This window comes from Xenopus tropicalis, chromosome 6 (assembly GCF_000004195.4).
Source record: "Xenopus tropicalis strain Nigerian chromosome 6, UCB_Xtro_10.0, whole genome shotgun sequence".
NCBI lineage: Eukaryota > Metazoa > Chordata > Amphibia > Anura > Pipidae > Xenopus > Xenopus tropicalis.
This window is the reverse complement of record NC_030682.2, coordinates 153,373,001-153,393,225: the sequence shown is the minus strand read 5'-3', so window position 1 is coordinate 153,393,225 and position 20,225 is coordinate 153,373,001. Positions and strand designations below refer to the sequence as shown.

Below are 20,225 nucleotides of genomic sequence, written 5' to 3'. Positions count from 1 at the left end.
GGAGCGTGACCCAATCTGCACTGTCACTGGCCAATTCCGATTTAAAGGGGAAGTGTCCCTTATGGTGCAGGGTAAATCTGTAGGTGCAGGGCTGCATGGGGCATATTATCTGTAGGGTGGCCACTTGTGCTGCTTCACTTACCTGTAGCTGTGAGCTCCCTGCGTAGCAACCCCGGGCTGCCAGTATCCAACATGGAACTCTGGGATAATGCTGAGCCCTGTTATTATGTACAGAGTCGGGTTAGCAGAGATGGAACCAAAGAACCGATTGCAGATTGCCCTACTGTCTCCATCTTGTCCTACTGTCTCCATCTTGCCCTACTGTCTCCATCTTGTCCTACTGTCTCCATCTTGCCCTACTGTCCACATCTTGCCCTACTGTCTCCATCTTGCCCTACTGTCCCCATCTTGCCCTACTGTCCACATCTTGCCCTACTGTCTCCATCTTGCCCTACTGTCTCCATCTTGCCCTACTGTCTCCATCTTGCCCTACTGTCTCCATCTTGCCCTACTGTCTCCATCTTGCCCTACTGTCTCCATCTTGTCCTACTGTCTCCATCTTGTCCTACTGTCTCCATCTTGCCCTACTGTCTCCATCTTGTCCTACTGTCTCCATCTTGCCCTACTGTCTCCATCTTGCCCTACTGTCTCCATCTTGCCCTACTGTCCCCATCTTGCCCTACTGTCTCCATCTTGCCCTACTGTCTCCATCTTGTCCTACTGTCTCCATGTTGTTCCTACTGTCTCCATCTTGCCCTACTGTCTCCATCTTGCCCTACTGTCCCCATCTTGCCCTACTGTCTCCATCTTGTCCTACTGTCTCCATGTTGTTTCTACTCTCCCAATCTTGCCCTACTGTCTCCATATTGCCCTACTGTCTCCATCTTGCCCTACTGTCTCCATCTTGCCCTACTGTCCCCATCTTGCCCTACTGTCTCCATCTTGTCCTACTGTCCCCATCTTGCCCTACTGTCTCCATCTTGTCCTACTGTCTCCATCTTGTTCTACTGTCTCCATCTTGCCCTACTGTCTCCTTCTTGCCCTACTGTCTCCATCTTGCCCTACTGTCTCCATCTTGTCCTACTGTCTCCATCTTGCCCTACTGTCTCCATCTTGTCCTACTGTCTCCATCTTGCCCTACTGTCTCCATCTTGCCCTACTGTCTCCATCTTGCCCTACTGTCTCCATTTTGTTCCTACTGTCTCAATTTTGTTCCTACTGTCTCCATCTTGCCCTACTGTCTCCATCTTGCCCTACTGTCCCCATCTTGCCCTACTGTCTCCATCTTGTTCTACTGTCTCCATCTTGCCCTACTGTCTCCATCTTGCCCTACTGTCTCCATCTTGCCCTACTGTCTCCATCTTGTCCTACTGTCTCCATCTTGCCCTACTGTCTCCATCTTGTCCTACTGTCTCCATCTTGCCCTACTGTCTCCATCTTGCCCTGCTGTCTCCATCTTGTCCTACTGTCTCCATCTTGCCCTGCTGTCTCCATCTTGCCCTACTGTCTCCATCTTGCCCTGCTGTCTCCATCTTGTCCTACTGTCTCCATCTTGCCCTGCTGTCCCCATCTTGCCCTACTGTCTCCATCTTGCCCTGCTGTCCCCATCTTGCCCTACTGTCTCCATCTTGCCCTACTGTCTCCATCTTGCCCTACTGTCTCCATCTTGCCCTACTGTCCCCATCTTGCCCTACTGTCCCCATCTTGCCCTACTGTCTCCATCTTGCCCTACTGTCTCCATCTTGCCCTACTGTCTCCATCTTGCCCTACTGTCTCCATCTTGTCCTACTGGCCCCATTTTGCCCTACTGTCTCCATCTTGCCCTACTGTCTCCATCTTGCCCTACTGTCTCCATCTTGCCCTACTGTCTCTATCTTGTCCTACTGGCCCCATCTTGCCCTACTGTCTCCATCTTGCCCTACTGGCCCCATCTTGCCCTACTGTCCCCATCTTGCCCTACTGTCTCCATCTTGCCCTGCTGTCCCCATCTTGCCCTACTGTCTCCATCTTGCCCTACTGTCTCCATCTTGCCCTGCTGTCCCCATCTTGCCCTACTGTCCCCATCTTGCCCTACTGTCTCCATTTTGCCCTACTGTCTCCATCTTGCCCTACTGTCTCCATCTTGCCCTACTGTCTCCATCTTGCCCTGCTGTCTCCATCTTGTCCTACTGTCTCCATCTTGCCCTGCTGTCCCCATCTTGCCCTACTGTCTCCATCTTGCCCTGCTGTCCCCATCTTGCCCTACTGTCTCCATCTTGCCCTACTGTCTCCATCTTGCCCTACTGTCTCCATCTTGCCCTGCTGTCTCCATCTTGCCCTGCTGTCCCCATCTTGCCCTACTGTCCCCATCTTGCCCTACTGTCTCCATCTTGCCCTACTGTCCCCATCTTGCCCTACTGTCTCCATCTTGCCCTACTGTCTCCATCTTGCCCTACTGTCTCCATCTTGTCCTACTGGCCCCATTTTGCCCTACTGTCTCCATCTTGCCCTACTGTCTCCATCTTGCCCTACTGTCTCCATCTTGCCCTACTGTCTCCATCTTGTCCTACTGGCCCCATCTTGCCCTACTGTCTCCATCTTGCCCTACTGGCCCCATCTTGCCCTACTGTCCCCATCTTGCCCTACTGTCTCCATCTTGCCCTACTGTCTCCATCTTGCCCTACTGTCTCCATCTTGCCCTACTGTCTCCATCTTGCCCTACTTTTTGGGGTGAAAGGAATGTGCCCCTATAGCACCCCACTGAAGGCAGTTCTGTATCTAGACCTGACATTATGCTGTGGGGGTAACATGTGGGGAGGTGCAACTGACAATATACATACATTCTGCTGCGTATGTAGCTGCAGGGGGCGGGCGCAAATGAAGCAGAATTATTGGTTAAGCAGCAGAGAGGGCGGAGACACTGGGCTGGTGTATGTAGCAAGCAGTACCGCAGTTCTGTGACAACATGAGACGTATGCTGCAGCCTTAGTTTCCCTTTACACACCCCCAGCCTATAGCAACACAGGGATTTCTCTATAAGAATGAAGAGTTATGTGATTGGCAGAAAGTGTTTATTGAATAAACGTTACTGAGCCCATTGGGCTCCATGTGCACCAAGGCCGGCAGGTTTCTGTACAAATGGGACATTCCCTGTAGCAGTGAGAGCGCTGAGTAACCCCAGGAATGACTATTCCCGCTGAGTAACCCCAGGAATGACTATTCCCGCTGAGTAACCCCAGGAATGACTATTCCCGCTGAGTAACCCCAGGAATGACTATTCCCGCTGAGTAACCCCAGGAATGACTATTCCCGCTGAGTAACCCCAGGAATGACTATTCCCGCTGAGTAACCCCAGGAATGACTATTCCCGCTGAGTAACCCCAGGAATGACTATTCCCGCTGAGTAACCCCAGGAATGACTATTCCCGCTGAGTAACCCCAGGAATGACTATTCCCGCTGAGTAACCCCAGGAATGACTATTCCCGCTGAGTAACCCCAGGAATGACTATTCCCGCTGAGTAACCCCAGGAATGACTATTCCCGCTGAGTAACCCCAGGAATGACTATTCCCGCTGAGTAACCCCAGGAATTACTATTCCCGCTGAAATACATTAGCGCTGCCGGAGCTGCCATCTGTTCTGCAGGATCCGTGTGGGGGGCCCAGTCGCTGCTCAGTGTATCCCAATGCCTTTAGTTTCATTACTGCCCCCCCCCCCCATTCCTTTATTTCATTCTCCTGGGATCTCCCATAATAACATCTCACTGTCCCTCCGTAATCCCAGGGGCGCCCATTTGGCCTCATTATTCCTCTGCCATTCCTGTGCTGCACACTCCCATCATTCCCTCACTCACCCACTCACTCTCACTCACCCACTCACACTCACTCACTGACTCACACACTCACGCACACACACTCACTGACTCACACACACTCACTCACATACTCACTCACTCACACACTCACTCACCCACTGACTCACACGCTCACTCACATACTCACGCACACTCACTCACATACTCACACACACTCTCACTCACCCACTCACTCACTGACTCACACGCTCACTCACACTCACTCACACACACTCACTGTCTCACACACTCACTCACATACTCATGCACACTCACACACACAGTCACACTCACTCAATGACTCACACACTCACATACTCACACACACACACTCACTCACACACATACTCACACACTCACTCACACACACTCACACACACTCACTGACTCACACACTCACTCACATACTCACGCACACTCACTCACACACACTCACTCACACTCTCACTCACTCACCCACTGACTCACACGCTCACTCACATACTCACGCACACTCACTCACATACTCACACACACTCTCACTCACCCACTCACTCACTGACTCACACGCTCACTCACACTCACTCACACACACTCACTGTCTCACACACTCACTCACATACTCATGCACACTCACACACACAGTCACACTCACTCAATGACTCACTCACTCACATACTCACACACACTCACTCACTCACACACACTCACTCACATACTCACACACACTCACTCACATATTTACACATACTCACACACACTCACATACTCACACACACACTCACTCACATACTCACTCACACACACACTCACTCACACACTCACACACACTCACTCACATACTCACACACACTCACTCACATACTCACACACACTCACTCACATACTCACACACACTCACATACTCACACACACTCACTCACATACTCACACACTCACTCACACACACACTCACTCACATACTCACTCACACACATACTCACACACTCACTCACTCACATACTCACACACACACTCACTCACTGACACACTCACTCACACAACATTCCCTCCCCCTGGGCAGTATAAAGCCCATCTGCTTGTTCCATCACTGTCACTAAATATCATTTGCTTCTGGTAATTATTATTGCTTCCACGTCATATTGCAGGTTTAGATGCTCACGTGCCCTTCCTCTTATAAACATATTCTTACCATTCTATCCCAAAGCCTGTCCTACTGAGTCTCAGCATTTTATCCCACATCATCTTACCATTCTATTTATACATTCTCACTATTCTATTCCAAATATTGATTCCGTCCTAGTTGTTCTCAGAGTTTTAATGTTCTTACCATTCCATGTGTGCTACCTGGCCCAGTCAATATGTGGCCCGGGGTAAATACTTACAGGTTAGGGCATTATTTTGGGCCCATACCCAAGCCCACAGGCTGCTGACTCGGTGAGGTCCTGGTGCCATGTTGTTGCCTTGTCAGGGGCACATTAAGGTTCCACCAGTGGGACTTTACTTAGACAACAGAACCCAGTAGACCCAATGGCCGTGTCTGGGAGTAGAACCCGTTTTTGCATGGAGTGGATAGTAATAAATGGGTAAAGTCAAACTGATCATATTAATATGTGACCAATGATACACAGTGTGAGTAGGCAGTTACTGATATGGTGCTCTTCTCTCTCTTGCCCTTAGTCTGAAGACCTCGGAGCCTGCGCCCAGTTTGAGAATAGCCGGCACATGCGGAACATGATGCCGAGCTCCAGCTGCGTCTTCCCGACCTTCACCCTGAGGAAGCCTTCTTCCGAGACGGACATCGAGAACTGGGCCTCCAAGCACTTCAACAAACACACCCAGGGGCTCTTCCGCCGCAAGGTGTCCATCGCCAACATGTTGTCCTGGAGCAGCGAGTCCATCAAGAAGCCCATGATCATGACCTCCGACCGCAACGTGAAGAAGGAGGCCTGCGAGATCTTCAAACTCATCCAGATGTACATGGGCGACCGGAGGGCCAAGTCCGACCAGCTGAGCGTGGCCCTAGAGATTGCCACCAAGGGCTGGAGTATGCAGGGCCTGCGGGACGAGCTCTACATCCAGCTGTGCCGACAGACCACCGAGAACTTCCGCTACGAGAGTCTGGCTCTGGGCTGGGAACTAATGACTATCTGTCTGGCTTTTTTCCCTCCCACCCCCAAGTTTCACTCTTACCTGGAAGGATATATTTATAGGCACATGGATCCGGTCAATGACACTAAAGGTAAGGGGCCACACCTGCTGTTGCTTCTTCTTCACATTAACCCTTTCTTGGGCCATATTCAATTAGATTTATTGAGCCCAGTTATGAATGAAAAGGGAGAGTGTCATTCATTATCTCCAGGGGAATGGCTGTTTATTAAAGGGGAACTAATCCCCCACCTGTCGTTTTTCTACACGTAGCTCCTTTGCATTGGCCCCAGGGCCCCTCCCAAACTGCACAAATGTCAAAATCATTACTTTGCCCCTGTGTCACAGGAGGAAGCGTCATCTCATCCTCCATCATTCTCCTTCACCGTGATCCAAAGCGGATCCAGTACCTTTTATTTTCTGCTGTGAGACACGGGGCACAGTAAGGATGTAGTGTGGAAGGGGGGGACCAATGAAATGAGACGTCAGGGAGAGGGTAGAAATAACACTTCCAAAACGCAACCAGAATCCAGAGAAGTGTGAATAAGTGGGCAGCATGGGGCTGCGTTGGCTGGTAATTGGGGGCATTATCAGTAATGTTCACTGGCTACTGCTATAACTGACCCTGCTGTGTGTTTGAATGTAATAGGGACCTTAGATTGTAAGCTCACTGGGGCAGGGACTGATGGGAATGGGATAGGGACCTTAGACTGTAAGCTCACTGGGGCAGGGACTGATGGGAATGGGATAGGGACCTTAGACTGTAAGCTCACTGGGGCAGGGGCTGATGGGAATGGGATAGGGACCTTAGATTGTAAGCTCACTGGGGCAGGGGCTGATGGGAATGGGATAGGGACCTTAGATTGTAAGCTCACTGGGGCAGGGACTGATGGGAATGGGATAGGGACCTTAGATTGTAAGCTCACTGGGGCAGGGGCTGATGGGAATGGGATAGGGACCTTAGATTGTAAGCTCACTGGGGCAGGGGCTGATGGGAATGGGATAGGGACCTTAGATTGTAAGCTCACTGGGGCAGGGACTGATACAGTGCTGCAGAACTATAACTATATCTTTTTGGATCATGTGGGTGAATAATGGGTTCTGTGGGTGTATAAAGGATCCCGTATGTGTGTGTAAGCGATCACACGTGTGTATATAGGATCCCGTATGTGTGTGTAAGGGATCACGTGTATGGTCAGTCCCAGGGTGCAGGGGGGCTGCTGTGTATGTGAGTGGGACTCACTGTAATTCCTATGCCTTTTGCTGCTAGGGGCCCTGCTGATTCTGGGGGGGAGGATTGTACTAATGGAGCTGGGGGGGGATTGTACTAATGGAGCTGGGGGGGGATTGAACTAATGGAGCTGGGTGGGGGGGGGATTAAGGCAGAGTGGGACAGTGTCAGTGCCACAAGTGGATTAGTGAGAGAGGAGCAGGAATGTCACTGGGGGGGGTGCAGTGATATATTGGGAGCCCCCCCCCGGCCCCTCTGAATACAATGGGAACCCGATTAACTGGTTTTACCAAGATGTTGCTCATTATGCAGGTCCCGGGGGGGCGAGTGTGAGTGGCGGGGGGGGGGGTTCTGTGTGTGTTTGCGACTGCGGCATCTGAGCAGCTACTTGTCTGCCGGGCACGTTGTATGGGCAACTCCTTGTCTGCCGGACACGTTGTATGGGCAACTCCTTGTCTGCCGGGCACGTTGTATGGGCAACTCCTTGTCTGCCGGGCACGTTGTATGGGCAACTCCTTGTCTGCCGGGCACGTTGTATGGGCAACTCCTTGTCTGCCGGACACGTTGTATGGGCAACTCCTTGTCTGCCGGGCACGTTGTATGGGCAACTCCTTGTCTGCCGGGCACGTTGTATGGGCAACTCCTTGTCTGCCGGACACGTTGTATGGGCAACTCCTTGTCTGCCGGGCACGTTGTATGGGCAACTCCTTGTCTGCCGGACACGTTGTATGGGCAACTCCTTGTCTGCCGGACACGTTGTATGGGCAACTCCTTGTCTGCCGGGCACGTTGTATGGGCAACTCCTTGTCTGCCGGACACGTTGTATGGCACCTTTGCCGGCCGTTATGGGCAACTCCTTGTCTGCCGGGCACGTTGTATGGGCAACTCCTTGTCTGCCGGGCACGTTGTATGGGCAACTCCTTGTCTGCCGGGCACGTTGTATGGGCAACTCCTTGTCTGCCGGCACGTTGTATGGGCAACTCCTTGTCTGCCGGGCACGTTGTATGGGCAACTCCTTGTCTGCCGGGCACGTTGTATGGGCAACTCCTTGTCTGCCGGGCACGTTGTATGGGCAACTCCTTGTCTGCCGGGCACGTTGTATGGGCAACTCCTTGTCTGCCGGGCACGTTGTATGGGCAACTCCTTGTCTGCCGGGCACGTTGTATGGGCAACTCCTTGTCTGCCGGGCACGTTGTATGGGCAACTCCTTGTCTGCCGGGCACGTTGTATGGGCAACTCCTTGTCTGCCGGGCACGTTGTATGGGCAACTCCTTGTCTGCCGGGCACGTTGTATGGGCAACTCCTTGTCTGCCGGGCACGTTGTATGGGCAACTCCTTGTCTGCAGGGCACGTTGTATGGGCAACTCCTTGTCTGACGGGCACGTTGTATGGGCAACTCCTTGTCTGCCGGGCACGTTGTATGGGCAACTCCTTGTCTGACGGGCACGTTGTATGGGCAACTCCTTGTCTGCCGGGCACAATGTAACCTGCCCCAGCCTGCCCAGCAGTGTAGGGCAACGGGGTATTTGGCATCTTAGTATCACGTCCAACTCTGGGGACTTGTAATTATATCCTTTCAGCCCCCCCATTGAGTAGCCCTTTGCTTTCTGCCAGTGTTATAGGGTTACCCCTGCTAGATCTGCCCACGGGCCCCCCAGTGTTATACATGTCCCTAAATATGATTGGATGGTAACTGCTAGATCCGCCCACGGGCCCCCCAGTGTTATACATGTCCCTAAATATGATTGGATGGTAACTGCTAGATCTGCCCACGGGCCCGCCCAGTGTTATACATGTCCCTAAATATGATTGGATGGTAACTGCTAGATCCGCCCACGGGCCCCCCAGTGTTATACATGTCCCTAAATATGATTGGATGGTAACTGCTAGATCCGCCCACGGGCCCGCCCAGTGTTATACATGTCCCTAAATATGATTGGATGGTAACTGCTAGATCCGCCCACGGGCCCGCCCAGTGTTATACATGTCCCTAAATATGATTAGATGGTAACTGCTAGATCCGCCCACGGGCCCGCCCAGTGTTATACATGTCCCTAAATATGATTGGATGGTAACTGGTAGATCCGCCCATAGACTGGACCTGAGTGGAAGAGCTTTAATACCCGATTGTTCCCTGTAGTTGAGTATTGGGGCAGTTGGGGGCAGCGCATTAGGAATGGGGCAGTAGATAAGCGGGGGGGGGATATACAATTTGCCCCACTCTGGGGCTCTCTGCCTCGTCCCTTGGTGTTCATGGATTTGTTTGTTTCCCAGTGACCCGACACATTAAAGAGCTTCTGGAAAGGAACAATAAGAAGAAATCCCAAGTCCGAAAGAGAGCAAAGTCTTATATTGAAGAGCATGATGGTAGGGTCCATTCAGCTCCCCCTAGTGGCTTCCTGTCGCTATAACAGCTTCCAACCTGCTCTCCTCTCAGTGTCCTTCTGGCCTAAACTACAATCCCTGTGGATGACCAGACACCACAAAATATCTACTAACCCATTTCCCTGTGGCTGGGTCTGAACATTATGGGCAGTTAGTAGCAAACTCCTATACCTTGGGCTCAGCTCAAACTGCTCAATCTGTTCCTCCTTCTCCCAGGCCGCTCTGCATTGCTTGGTCAGGCTGGGGGGCCGCAGCTTGGGCTTGGTCAGGCTGGGGGGCCGCAGCTTAGGCTTGGTCAGGCTGGGGGGCCGCAGCTTGGGCTTGGTCAGGCTGGGGGGCCGCAGCTTGGTTTTGGTCAGGCTGGGGGGCCGCAGCTTAGGCTTGGTCAGGCTGGGGGGCCGCAGCTTGGGCTTGGTCAGGCTGGGGGGCCGCAGCTTGGGCTTGGTCAGGCTGGGGGGCCGCAGCTTGGTTTTGGTCAGGCTGGGGGGCCGCAGCTTGGGCTTGGTCAGGCTGGGGGGCCGCAGCTTGGTTTTGGTCAGGCTGGGGGGCCGCAGCTTGGTTTTGGTCAGGCTGGGGGGCCGCAGCTTAGGCTTGGTCAGGCTGGGGGGCCGCAGCTTGGGCTTGGTCAGGCTGGGGGGCCGCAGCTTAGGCTTGGTCAGGCTGGGGGGCCGCAGCTTAGGCTTGGTCAGGCTGGGGGGCCGCAGCTTGGGCTTGGTCAGGCTGGGGGGCCGCAGCTTGGGCTTGGTCAGGCTGGGGGGCCGCAGCTTGGGCTTGGTCTATGCCACCAAATCCATTAGGGCTTTAGTTACTTTAACCATGCACTTTATAAATGGAAGAGCCCAGGGGAAGGGAATACAAGAAATGACATCGCTGTCTCTAGGCCCCACCCCCTGCCTGACCATGGGAAAGAGAGCAGCCACAGAGCAGGAGGTACAGAGAGTTATGTATTTGACCAGTAGCGGTGGAGGGGACATAACTTAGGGACATCCCGGGTAAGCCCTGCTATTGGGGTGCTTAGGGACATCCCGGCTAAGCCCCGTTATTGGGGTGCTTAGGGACATCCCGGGTAAGCCCTGCTATTGGGGTGCTTAGGGACATCCCGGCTAAGCCCCGTTATTGGGGTGCTTAGGGACATCCCGGCTAAGCCCCGTTATTGGGGTGCTTAGGGACATCCCGGCTAAGCCCCGTTATTGGGGTGCTTAGGGACATCCCGGCTAAGCCCGTTATTGGGGTGCTTAGGGACATCCCGGCTAAGCCCCGTTATTGGGGTGCTTAGGGACATCCCGGCTAAGCCCCGTTATTGGGGTGCTTAGGGACATCCCGGCTAAGCCCCGTTATTGGGGTGCTTAGGGACATCCCGGCTAAGCCCCGTTATTGGGGTGCTTAGGGACATCCCGGCTAAGCCCCGTTATTGGGGTGCTTAGGGACATCCCGGCTAAGCCCCGTTATTGGGGTGCTTAGGGACATTTTTGGGGGTAGCCCATGTGATAGCCACAGATAGGGTCATTCTTGGCTTCTGCCCCTGCCCGAGGCAACTGGCCCAATGCAGGACTGGTGGGGAATAAGTGGCCCCTCAGTGGGTCCCTGTGTTGCTGTTGGACACAAAGTCATTTATTAGGGAAAATCCTCCTGAAATTAAAGCAGAAACAATGGATACTTTGTGCCTTTGGTCAGAGACGCACGGGAAGCGCTTGGCCCTGTAACCACTAAACCCCTCCTGCTCTTCCTTTACTTTGGCCACTCTTGGTCACTTAACCCCTTGCAAACTAAACAAACATTTTGTGTGTTTAACCCTTTGTTGTGTGGCCCCACTAAGTCTCAAAGAGTGGGCTTTATCACAGAATTGTTCCATTTTGGGGGAGGGGGGGGCATTTAAAATCTTAAGAAATTGCATCTCCAGCTGCTTCTCACATCCGGAGGTAACGGTAGGTGGGAGGTCTGGGGTGGCCATGGGGCTACCATGAACATAAAGGCGGCATCTGTAATCCTATTAATAATGTGTATTTGTATATGAAATGTGTGTTCCCTGAATGAAAGTGCCCCCCCCCAATCATTTCCAACTCTCCCCATTACTGAGCAAATCAAACCCCTCCAAGGGCTGATTCTCTGTACTTCCTGCTCCTGGGCTGCTCTCTTTCCCATGGTCAGGCAGGAATCCCCCCTGGGTAAGTGAATCCAATCTCCCCCCAGTACTTACCCAAGTACAGAGCTCTGATTCTCTGTACTTCCTGCTCCTGGGCTGCTCTCTTTCCCATGGTCAGGCAGGAACCTCCCCCTGGGTAAGTGAATCCAATCTCCCCCCAGTACTTACCCAGGTACAGAGCTCTGATTCTCTGTACTTCCTGCTCCTGGGCTGCTCTCTTTCCCATGGTCAGGCAGGAATCCCCCCTGGGTAAGTGAATCCAATCTCCCCCCAGTACTTACCCAGGTACAGAGCTCTGATTCTCTGTACTTCCTGCTCCTGGGCTGCTCTCTTTCCCATGGTCAGGCAGGAACCTCCCCCTGGGTAAGTGAATCCAATCTCCCCCCAGTACTTACCCAGGTACAGAGCTCTGATTCTCTGTACGTCCTGCTCCTGGGCTGCTCTCTTTCCCATGGTCAGGCAGGAACCTCCCCCCTGGGTAAGTGAATCCAATCTCCCCCCAGTACTTACCCAGGTACAGAGCTCTGATTCTCTGTACTTCCTGCCCCTGGGCTGCTCTCTTTCCCATGGTCAGACAGGAACCTCCCCCTGGGTAAGTGAATCCAATCTCCCCCCAGTACTTACCCAGGTACAGAGCTCTGATTCTCTGTACTTCCTGCTCCTGGGCTGCTCTCTTTCCCATGGTCAGACAGGAACCTCCCCCTGGGTAAGTGAATCCAATCTCCCCCCAGTACTTACCCAGGTACAGAGCTCTGATTCTCTGTACTTCCTGCTCCTGGGCTGCTCTCTTTCCCATGGTCAGACAGGAACCCCCCCCTGGGTAAGTGAATCCAATCTCCCCCCAGTACTTACCCAGGTACAGAGCTCTGAAACCAGTAATGAGAGTTAGTGATTACTCTGCGCTTGGTGCCCAAGGTGTGTGTGCCAATCCCGTGTGTATCCCGTGTGTCTCCCATGTGTATCCCGTGTGTATCCCGTGTGTATCCCGTGTGTATCCCGTGTATATAGTCTGTGTGGGAGCTGCGGGTCTCTCTATGTACAGACACTCTGTAGTTCTGTTGGTGGGAGAGTGAGCCCGGGTAGCACTGGGGCACGATGCCCACCTTGGTGCCAGTGGGAGGCCCCCCCAATTATGTTGATCTCCTGTGGGTGGGACAGAGGGAGGAGCCAATGGGAATATGTTCTGCTCAAATCACAAAGCAGAGATTGGATGGGGACCTGTAATGGTGTCAGATACTGTATCCTGGCAGGGTAATGGGCTTCCTTATATCACTCACTTGTGTGAGTCTGTGTGTGAGTGTGTGTGTGAGTATGAGTGTATGTGTGAGTGTGTGTGTGTGAGTATGAGTCTGTGTGTGAGTGTATGTGTGAGTATGAGTCTGTGTGTGTGAGTATGAGTGTATGTGTGTATGTGGGAGTATGAGTGTATGTGTGAGTGTGTGTGTGAGTATGAGTGTGTGTGTGAGTGTGTGTGTGAGTATGAGTCTGTGTGTGAGTGTGAGTGTGTGTGTATGTGTGAGTGTGTGTGTGAGTATGAGTGTGTGTGTATGTGTGAGTATGAGTGTGTGTGTATGTGTGAGTATGAGTGTGTGTGTATGTGTGTGTGTGTGAGTGTATGTGTGAGTATGAGTGTGTGTGTATGTGTGAGTATGAGTGTGTGTGTATGTGTGAGTGTGTGTGTGAGTGTATGTGTGAGTATGAGTCTGTGTGTGAGTGTATGTGTGAGTATGAGTGTATGTGTGAGTGTGTGTGTGAGTGTATGTGTGAGTATGAGTCTGTGTGTGAGTGTATGTGTGAGTATGAGTGTATGTGTGAGTGTATGTGTGAGTATGAGTGTATGTGTGAGTGTGTGTGTGAGTATGAGTGTGTGTGTATGTGTGTTTGTGAGTATGAGTCTGTGTGTGAGTGTGAGTGTGTGTGTATGTGTGAGTGTGTGTGTGAGTATGAGTGTGTGTGTATGTGTGAGTATGAGTGTGTGTGTATGTGTGAGTGTGAGTGTGTGTGTATGTGTGAGTGTGTGTGTGAGTATGAGTGTGTGTGTATGTGTGAGTATGAGTGTGTGTGTATGTGTGAGTGTATGTGTGAGTGTATGTGTGAGTATGAGTGTATGTGTGAGTGTGTGTGTGAGTATGAGTGTGTGTGTGAGTGTATGTGTGAGTGTATGTGTGAGTGTACATGTGAGTGTGAGTGTGAGTGTTACAGGCAGGGGCCCAGGGGTGACTGACAGTGTTTGTTCCTGTTGCAGGGGTGGCCATTAGTACGTATGCCAAGTACTGTTACCGGAAGCTGCAGAGAGCCGCCCTGATGGGAGCCAAGAAGGTAAGTGCCAACTGGGCAACTTGTCATTGTGCCCCTCCCTACCCCCAGTCCCTCCCCTCAGTGCCCCCCCTACCCCCTGCCCCTTCCCTCAGTGCCCCTCCCTACCCCCAGTCCCTCCCCTCAGTGCCCCTCCTCCCTACCCCCAGTCCCTCCCCTCAGTGCCCCTCCCTACCCCCTGCCCCTTCCCTCAGTGCCCCCCTACCCCCTGCCCCTTCCCTCAGTGCCCCCCCTACCCCCTGCCCCTTCCCTCAGTGGCCCTCCCTACCCCCTGTCCCTTCCCTCAGTGCCCCTCCCTACCCCCTGCCCCTTCCCTCAGTGCCCCTCCCTACCCCCTGCCCCTTCCCTCAGTGCCCCTCCCTACCCCCTGTCCCTTCCCTCAGTGCCCCTCCCCTACCCCCTGTCCCTTCCCTTAGTGCCCCTCCCTACCCCTGCCCCTTCCTCAGTGCCCCTCCCTACCCCTGCCCCTTCCCTTAGTGCCCCTCCCTACCCCCTGTCCCTCCCCTCAGTGCCCTCCCTACCCCTGCCCCTTCCCTCAGTGCCCCTCCCTACCCCCAGTCCCTCCCCTCAGTGCCCCTCCCTACCCCCTGCCCCTTCCCTCAGTGCCCTCCTACCCCTGCCCCTTCCCTCAGTGCCCCTCCCTACCCCTGCCCCTTCCCTCAGTGCCCTTCCCTACCCCCAGTCCCTCCCCTCAGTGCCCCTCCCTACCCCCAGTCCCTCCCTCAGTGCCCCCCCTACCCCCTGCCCCTTCCCTCAGTGGCCCTCCCTACCCCCAGTCCCTCCCCTCAGTGCCCCTCCCTACCCCCTGCCCCTTCCCTCAGTGGCCCTCCCCTACCCCCTGTCCCTTCCCTCAGTGCCCCTCCCTACCCCCTGTCCCTTCCCTCAGTGCCCCTCCCTACCCCCTGCCCCTTCCCTCAGTGCCCTCCTACCCCTGCCCCTTACCCTCAGTGGCCTCCTACCCCCAGTTCCTCCCTCAGTTGCCCCTTCCCTACCCCCTGCCCTGCCTGCAGTCCCTCCTACCCCGTCCCTCCCCTCAGTGCCCCTCCCTACCCCTGCCCTTCCCTCCAGCTGCCCCTCCCTACCCCTGCCCTTCTCAGTGCCCCTCCCTACCCTGCCCTTCCCTCGTGCCCCTCCCTACCCCCTTGCCCTTCCTCAGTCCCCTCCCGACCCCAGTCCCTGCCCTCGAGTGCCCCTCCCTACCCCCTGCCCTTCCCCATGCCCTCCCTACCCCCTGTCCTTCCCTCAGTGCCCCTCCTACCCCTGCCCCTTCCCGTCCCCTCCTACCCCCTGCCCTTCCCTCAGTGCTCCCTACCCCCTTCCCTTCCTCGTGCCTCCCTACCCCTGTCCCTTCCTATGAGGCCCTCCCACCCCTTGCCCTCCCTCAGTGCCCCTCCCTACCCCCTGGCCTTCCCTTAGTGCCCCTCCTACCCCCTGTCCCTCCCCCTCAAGTGGCCCGCCCTACCCCCTGCCCCTTCCTCAGTTTGCCCCTCCCTACCCCAGTTCCTCCCCTCAGTTGCCTCCTACCCCCTGCCCCTTCCCTCAGGTGCGCCCTCCCCTACACCCTGCCCCTTCCCTCAGGCCCCTTCCCTTACCCCAGTCCCTCCCTCAGTGCCCTCCCTTACCCTGCCCTTCCTCAGTGGCCCTCCCTACCCCCTGTTCCCTTCCTCAGTGCCCGCTCCCTACCCTGCCCTTCCGCAGTGCCCTCCTACCCCTCGCCCCCTTCTCAAGTTTGCCCTCCTACCCCCGCGTCCCTTCCTCAGTGCCCCTCCCTTACCCTGTTCCCTTCCTAGTGCCCCTTCCCTTACCCCCTGCCCCTTCTCCGCTTGCCCCTCCCTACCCCCTGCCCTCCTTTAGTGCCCTCCCTACCCCTGTCCCTCCCCTCAGTGCCCCTCCCTACCCCTTTTCGTAGCCCCTTCCTCAGTGCCCTCCCACCCCAGTCCCTCCCTCGAGTGCCCTCCCTACCCCTGCCCCTGTCCCTCAGTGCCCTCCCTCCCCCTGTGCCCTTTCCCTCAGTGCCCTCCTACCCCCTGCCTTCCCTCAGTGCCCTTCCCTACCCCCAGTCCCTCCCTCAGTGCCCCCCTCCCAGTTCCCTCCCTCAGTGCCCCCCCTACCCCTTTTGCCCTCCCTCAGTGGCCCTCCCTACCCAGTCCCTCCCCTCAGTGCTCCTCCTACCCCTGCCCTTCCCCTCAGTGGCCTCCCTACCCCTGTCCCTCCCTCAGTTGCCCCTCCCACCCCCTGTCCTTCCCTCAGAGTGCCCTCGCTACCCTTGCCTTCCTCATGCCCCTCCTACCCCTATTTGCCTTCCCTCCAGTGCGGCCTCCAACCCCAGTTCCCTCCTCAGTGCCCCTCCCTACCGCTTGCCCTTCCTTCATGCCCCTACCCCAGGTCCCTCCCCTCAGGCCCTCCCTACCCCTTTGTTTTTTTTTTATTTTTTTTTTGTGCCCTTCCCGCAGTGCCCTCCCTACCCCCTGCCCCTTCCCTCAGTGCCCTCCCTACCCCCTAGCCCCCTCATGCCCCTCCTACCCCTGCCCTTCCTCAGTGCCCCTCCCTACCCCCTGTCCCTTCCCTCAGTGCCCCTCCCTACCCCCTGCCCTTCCTCAGTGCCCCTCCGCTACCCCCTGCCTTCCCTCAGTGCCCCTCCCTACCCCTGGCCCTTCCCTCAGTGCCCCTCCCTACCCCCTGTTCCCTTCCCTCAGTGCCACCCCTCCCTACCGCCCCTGTCCCTTCCCTCAGTGCCCCTCCCTACCCCCCTGTCCCTTCCCTCAGTGCCCTCCCTACCCCCTGCCCCTTCCCTCAGTGCCCCTCCCTACCCCCTGCCCCTCCCCTCAGTGCCCCTCCTACCCCCTCCCCTTCCCTCAGTGCCCCTCCCTACCCCCTGCCCTTCCCTCAGTGCCCCTCCCTACCCCCTGTCCCTTCCCTCAGTGCCCCTCCCTACCCCCTGCCCCTCTCAGTGCCCCTCCCGACCGTTTGCCCTTTCCCTCAGTGCCTCCTACCCTGCCCTTTTCCCTCAGTGCCCTCCCCTACCCCCTGCCCCTTCCTCATGCCCCTCCCTTACCCCCAGTCCTCCCCTCAGTGCCCCTCTCCCTACCCCTGCCCCTTCCCTCAGTGCCCCTCCCTCCCCCCTGTCCCTTCCCTCAGTGCCCCTCCTAACCCCCTGCCCCTTCCCTCAGTGCCCTCCCTACCCCTGCCCTTCCCTCAGTGCCCCTCCCTACCCCCTGTCCCTCCCCTCAGTGCCCCTCCCTACCCTTCCCCTTCCCTCTGTGCCCCTCCCTATACCCCCTGCCCCTTCCCTCCAGTGCCCCTCCCTACCCCCTGTCCCTCCCATCAGTGCCCCTCCCTACCCCCTGCCCCTCCCCTCAGTGCCCTCCTACCCCTGCCCCTTCCCTCAGTGCCCTCACCCCTATGCCCCTTCCCTCAGTGCCCCTCCCTACCCCCTGCCCCTTCCCTCAGTGCCCCTCCCTACCCCCTGTGTGCAGGAATGGGGCACAAAGGATGCTGGGAGTTGATGCTGCTGGAGAGACTGCAGTGGGGATGTTGTTGCTATGGTTACCAGCTCACACCGGCAGCCCCTGAGTCTCTCTTTCCATTGGCTCTGCAACCTGTTTGAATGTTAATGAGCAGCTCTCCCCCCTGCATCATCCGTGTGTCTGTCTCCCCTTTCACGTGTGTGGGGGCAAATGCTACAGGAGATTATATGGGACTTAGCCGGCCCCCTGCTGCCCCCCTGCAGCCCCCCATACAGATCCTATTATATGTGCTGCACCTTCCTCCGGGCCCTCATTCTGTATTTAGTCTTTAATCCACAGCAGTGCCCTGGGCAGGATGGAACCCAAGTACCCCCACCCCCCCCCCCCCCCCGAATCTATTTTCTACAATGATCTTACTGGCATGTCTGGGGTAAATGCAATGCTCATTATCCATTTTCTACAGTGATCTTACCGGCATTTCTGGGGTTAATGCAATGCTCATTATCCATTTTCTACAGTGATCTTACCAGCATGTCTGGGGTTAATGCAATGCTCATTATCCATTTTCTACAGTGATCTTACCGGCATGTCTGGGGTTAATGCAATGCTCATTATCCATTTTCTACAGTGATCTTACCGGCATGTCTGGGGTTAATGCAATGCTCATTATCCATTTTCTACAGTGATCTTACCGGCATGTCTGGGGTTAATGCAATGCTCATTATCCATTTTCTACAGTGATCTTACCGGCATTTCTGGGGTTAATGCAATGCTCATTATCCATTTTCTACAGTGATCTTACCGGCATGTCTAGGGTTAATGCAATGCTCATTATCCATTTTCTACAGTGATCTTACCGGCATGTCAAGGGTTAATGCAATGCTCATTATCCATTTTCTACAGTGATCTTACCGGCATGTCTAGGGTTAATGCAATGCTCATTATCCATTTTCTACAGTGATCTTACCAGCATGTCTGGGGTTAATGCAATGCTCATTATCCATTTTCTACAGTGATCTTACCGGCATGTCTGGGGTTAATGCAATTCTTATTATTGCTAATGGCAGTGATAGATGGGGGCGAATACATTTTGGGGGTTGCTCTGTGCACAGCACATTATTTCGGCACAGATGCCCCCCAAGTGCCCGGGGCCCCCAGAACATTGCTTTAGTGAGAGGCACATGATGGGGCCCAATAGCAGCTCTTACCCAGCCAATGAGAGAGGAGAGTGCCGCCCCTGCCGTCAGTTCTGCTGGCACAGCTTGTCCTCTGCCTCCCCAGAGCCCCGAGTATCAGCCCATCTGCCCTCTTATTGCTCTTCTGCCCCCCACCCAACACCCTCACACATACTGTATCCCAGCAACATGGAACGGCTGTGTGGGGGCCCCTGAGCACCATTTTACCGGCCTGGCCCATAGAATGATGATCCCAGTATTATTAATAGGGAAGAAATATTAAAAATGGGGCATTTTCATACTTGCTATTATTGTACAACTAGGGGGCGCTGTGTAATTAGGTAGAATAAACCATAAAAACCTGCCACACACAGCACTGCGAACATTTTTTGGCCACGTGCAATTTGTAAACACACCCCTAAATACCCCCCCAGCCCCCAGTTGTACCAAAACATACCCCCTGCGTGTCAGTATAATTACTATGGCCAATGGATAACACGCATATTAACCCCAGGCATGCCAGTATAATCACTACATAAAATAGATAACAGGTATTTTAACCCCAGACGTGCAAGGTTCATTAATGCAGAAAAGAGGGAAAGAGCATATTAACCCCAAACATGCCAGTAAAATTACTACAGGAAATGGATAATCCACATATTAACCCCAGACATGCCAGAATAACATGGGGGAGGGGTATAGTTACATGGGGGGGTATAATTACATGGGGGTATAGTTACATACAGATGCTGTTTGTTAACACGTGTGCCCATTGCAGGGCCTGAATAAGCCAAACATGGAGGAGATCAGGCACGCGAGGAATGCCGTGTTCAGCCCCTCCATGTTCAGCAGCACCCTGCAGGAGATCATGAGCATGCAGAAGGACAAGTACCCCGACCGACAACTGCCCTGGGTGCAAACCCGCCTCTCCGAGGAGGTCTTGGCGCTAAACGGGGACCAAACAGAAGGCATATTCAGGTATGGGGGGGGTTATATATACATTACAGAGAGAATGGGTAGGTTACAGGGGGGCAAGGGGGGGATATATATTATGTATTATTGGCCGGTGAGGGTCGTCACATGGTATAAGATGAGCATTAACGAGGGCTGTGATTGGTTCCCTTTTAGGGTCCCCGGGGATATTGATGAAGTGAATGCCCTGAAGTTGCAAGTGGATCAGTGGAAAATCCCCACAGGCCTGGAAGATCCTCACGTTCCTGGTAAGAAACAGGGAAAAGTCCCAGTTCCCATAGAATTCCAACTGTGTCCCGTGTGCCCCCTGCATGTATGACCAGCTGTGTGTGTGCCCCCTGCATGTATGAGCAGCCGTGTGTGTGCCCCCTGCATGTATGATCAGCCGTGTGTGTGCCCCCTGCATGTATGACCAGCTGTGTGTGTGCCCCCTGCATGTATGAGCAGCCGTGTGTGTGCCCCCTGCATGTATGACCAGCCGTGTGTGTGCCCCTGATGTATGAGCAGCCGTGTGTGTGCCCCTTATGTATGAGCAGCCGTGTGTGTGTGCCCCGTGTGGTGCCCCCTGTGATGAGCA

At 54.8% G+C, this 20,225-nt stretch overlaps 1 protein-coding gene across 2 annotated transcripts in view; it reads left to right on the top strand.

The window, feature by feature from the left end:
- Positions 1–20,137, top strand: part of arhgap39 (Rho GTPase activating protein 39) — a 71,069-nt gene extending 50,932 nt beyond the window's left edge. The window contains exons 4-8 of one of the 2 annotated variants that reach the window (XM_031904022.1): positions 5,492–6,053; positions 9,465–9,557; positions 13,964–14,037; positions 19,455–19,654; positions 19,805–20,137. In XM_031904022.1, coding sequence (XP_031759882.1) covers positions 5,492–6,053; positions 9,465–9,557; positions 13,964–14,037; positions 19,455–19,654; positions 19,805–19,967 — 1,092 coding nt within the window. In that variant the 3' untranslated portion in view covers positions 19,968–20,137. The remainder of the gene's footprint in view (positions 1–5,491; positions 6,054–9,464; positions 9,558–13,963; positions 14,038–19,454; positions 19,655–19,804) is intronic. The other variant, XM_031904023.1, reaches the window with a different exon arrangement.
- Positions 20,138–20,225: the final 88 nt, after the last annotated feature.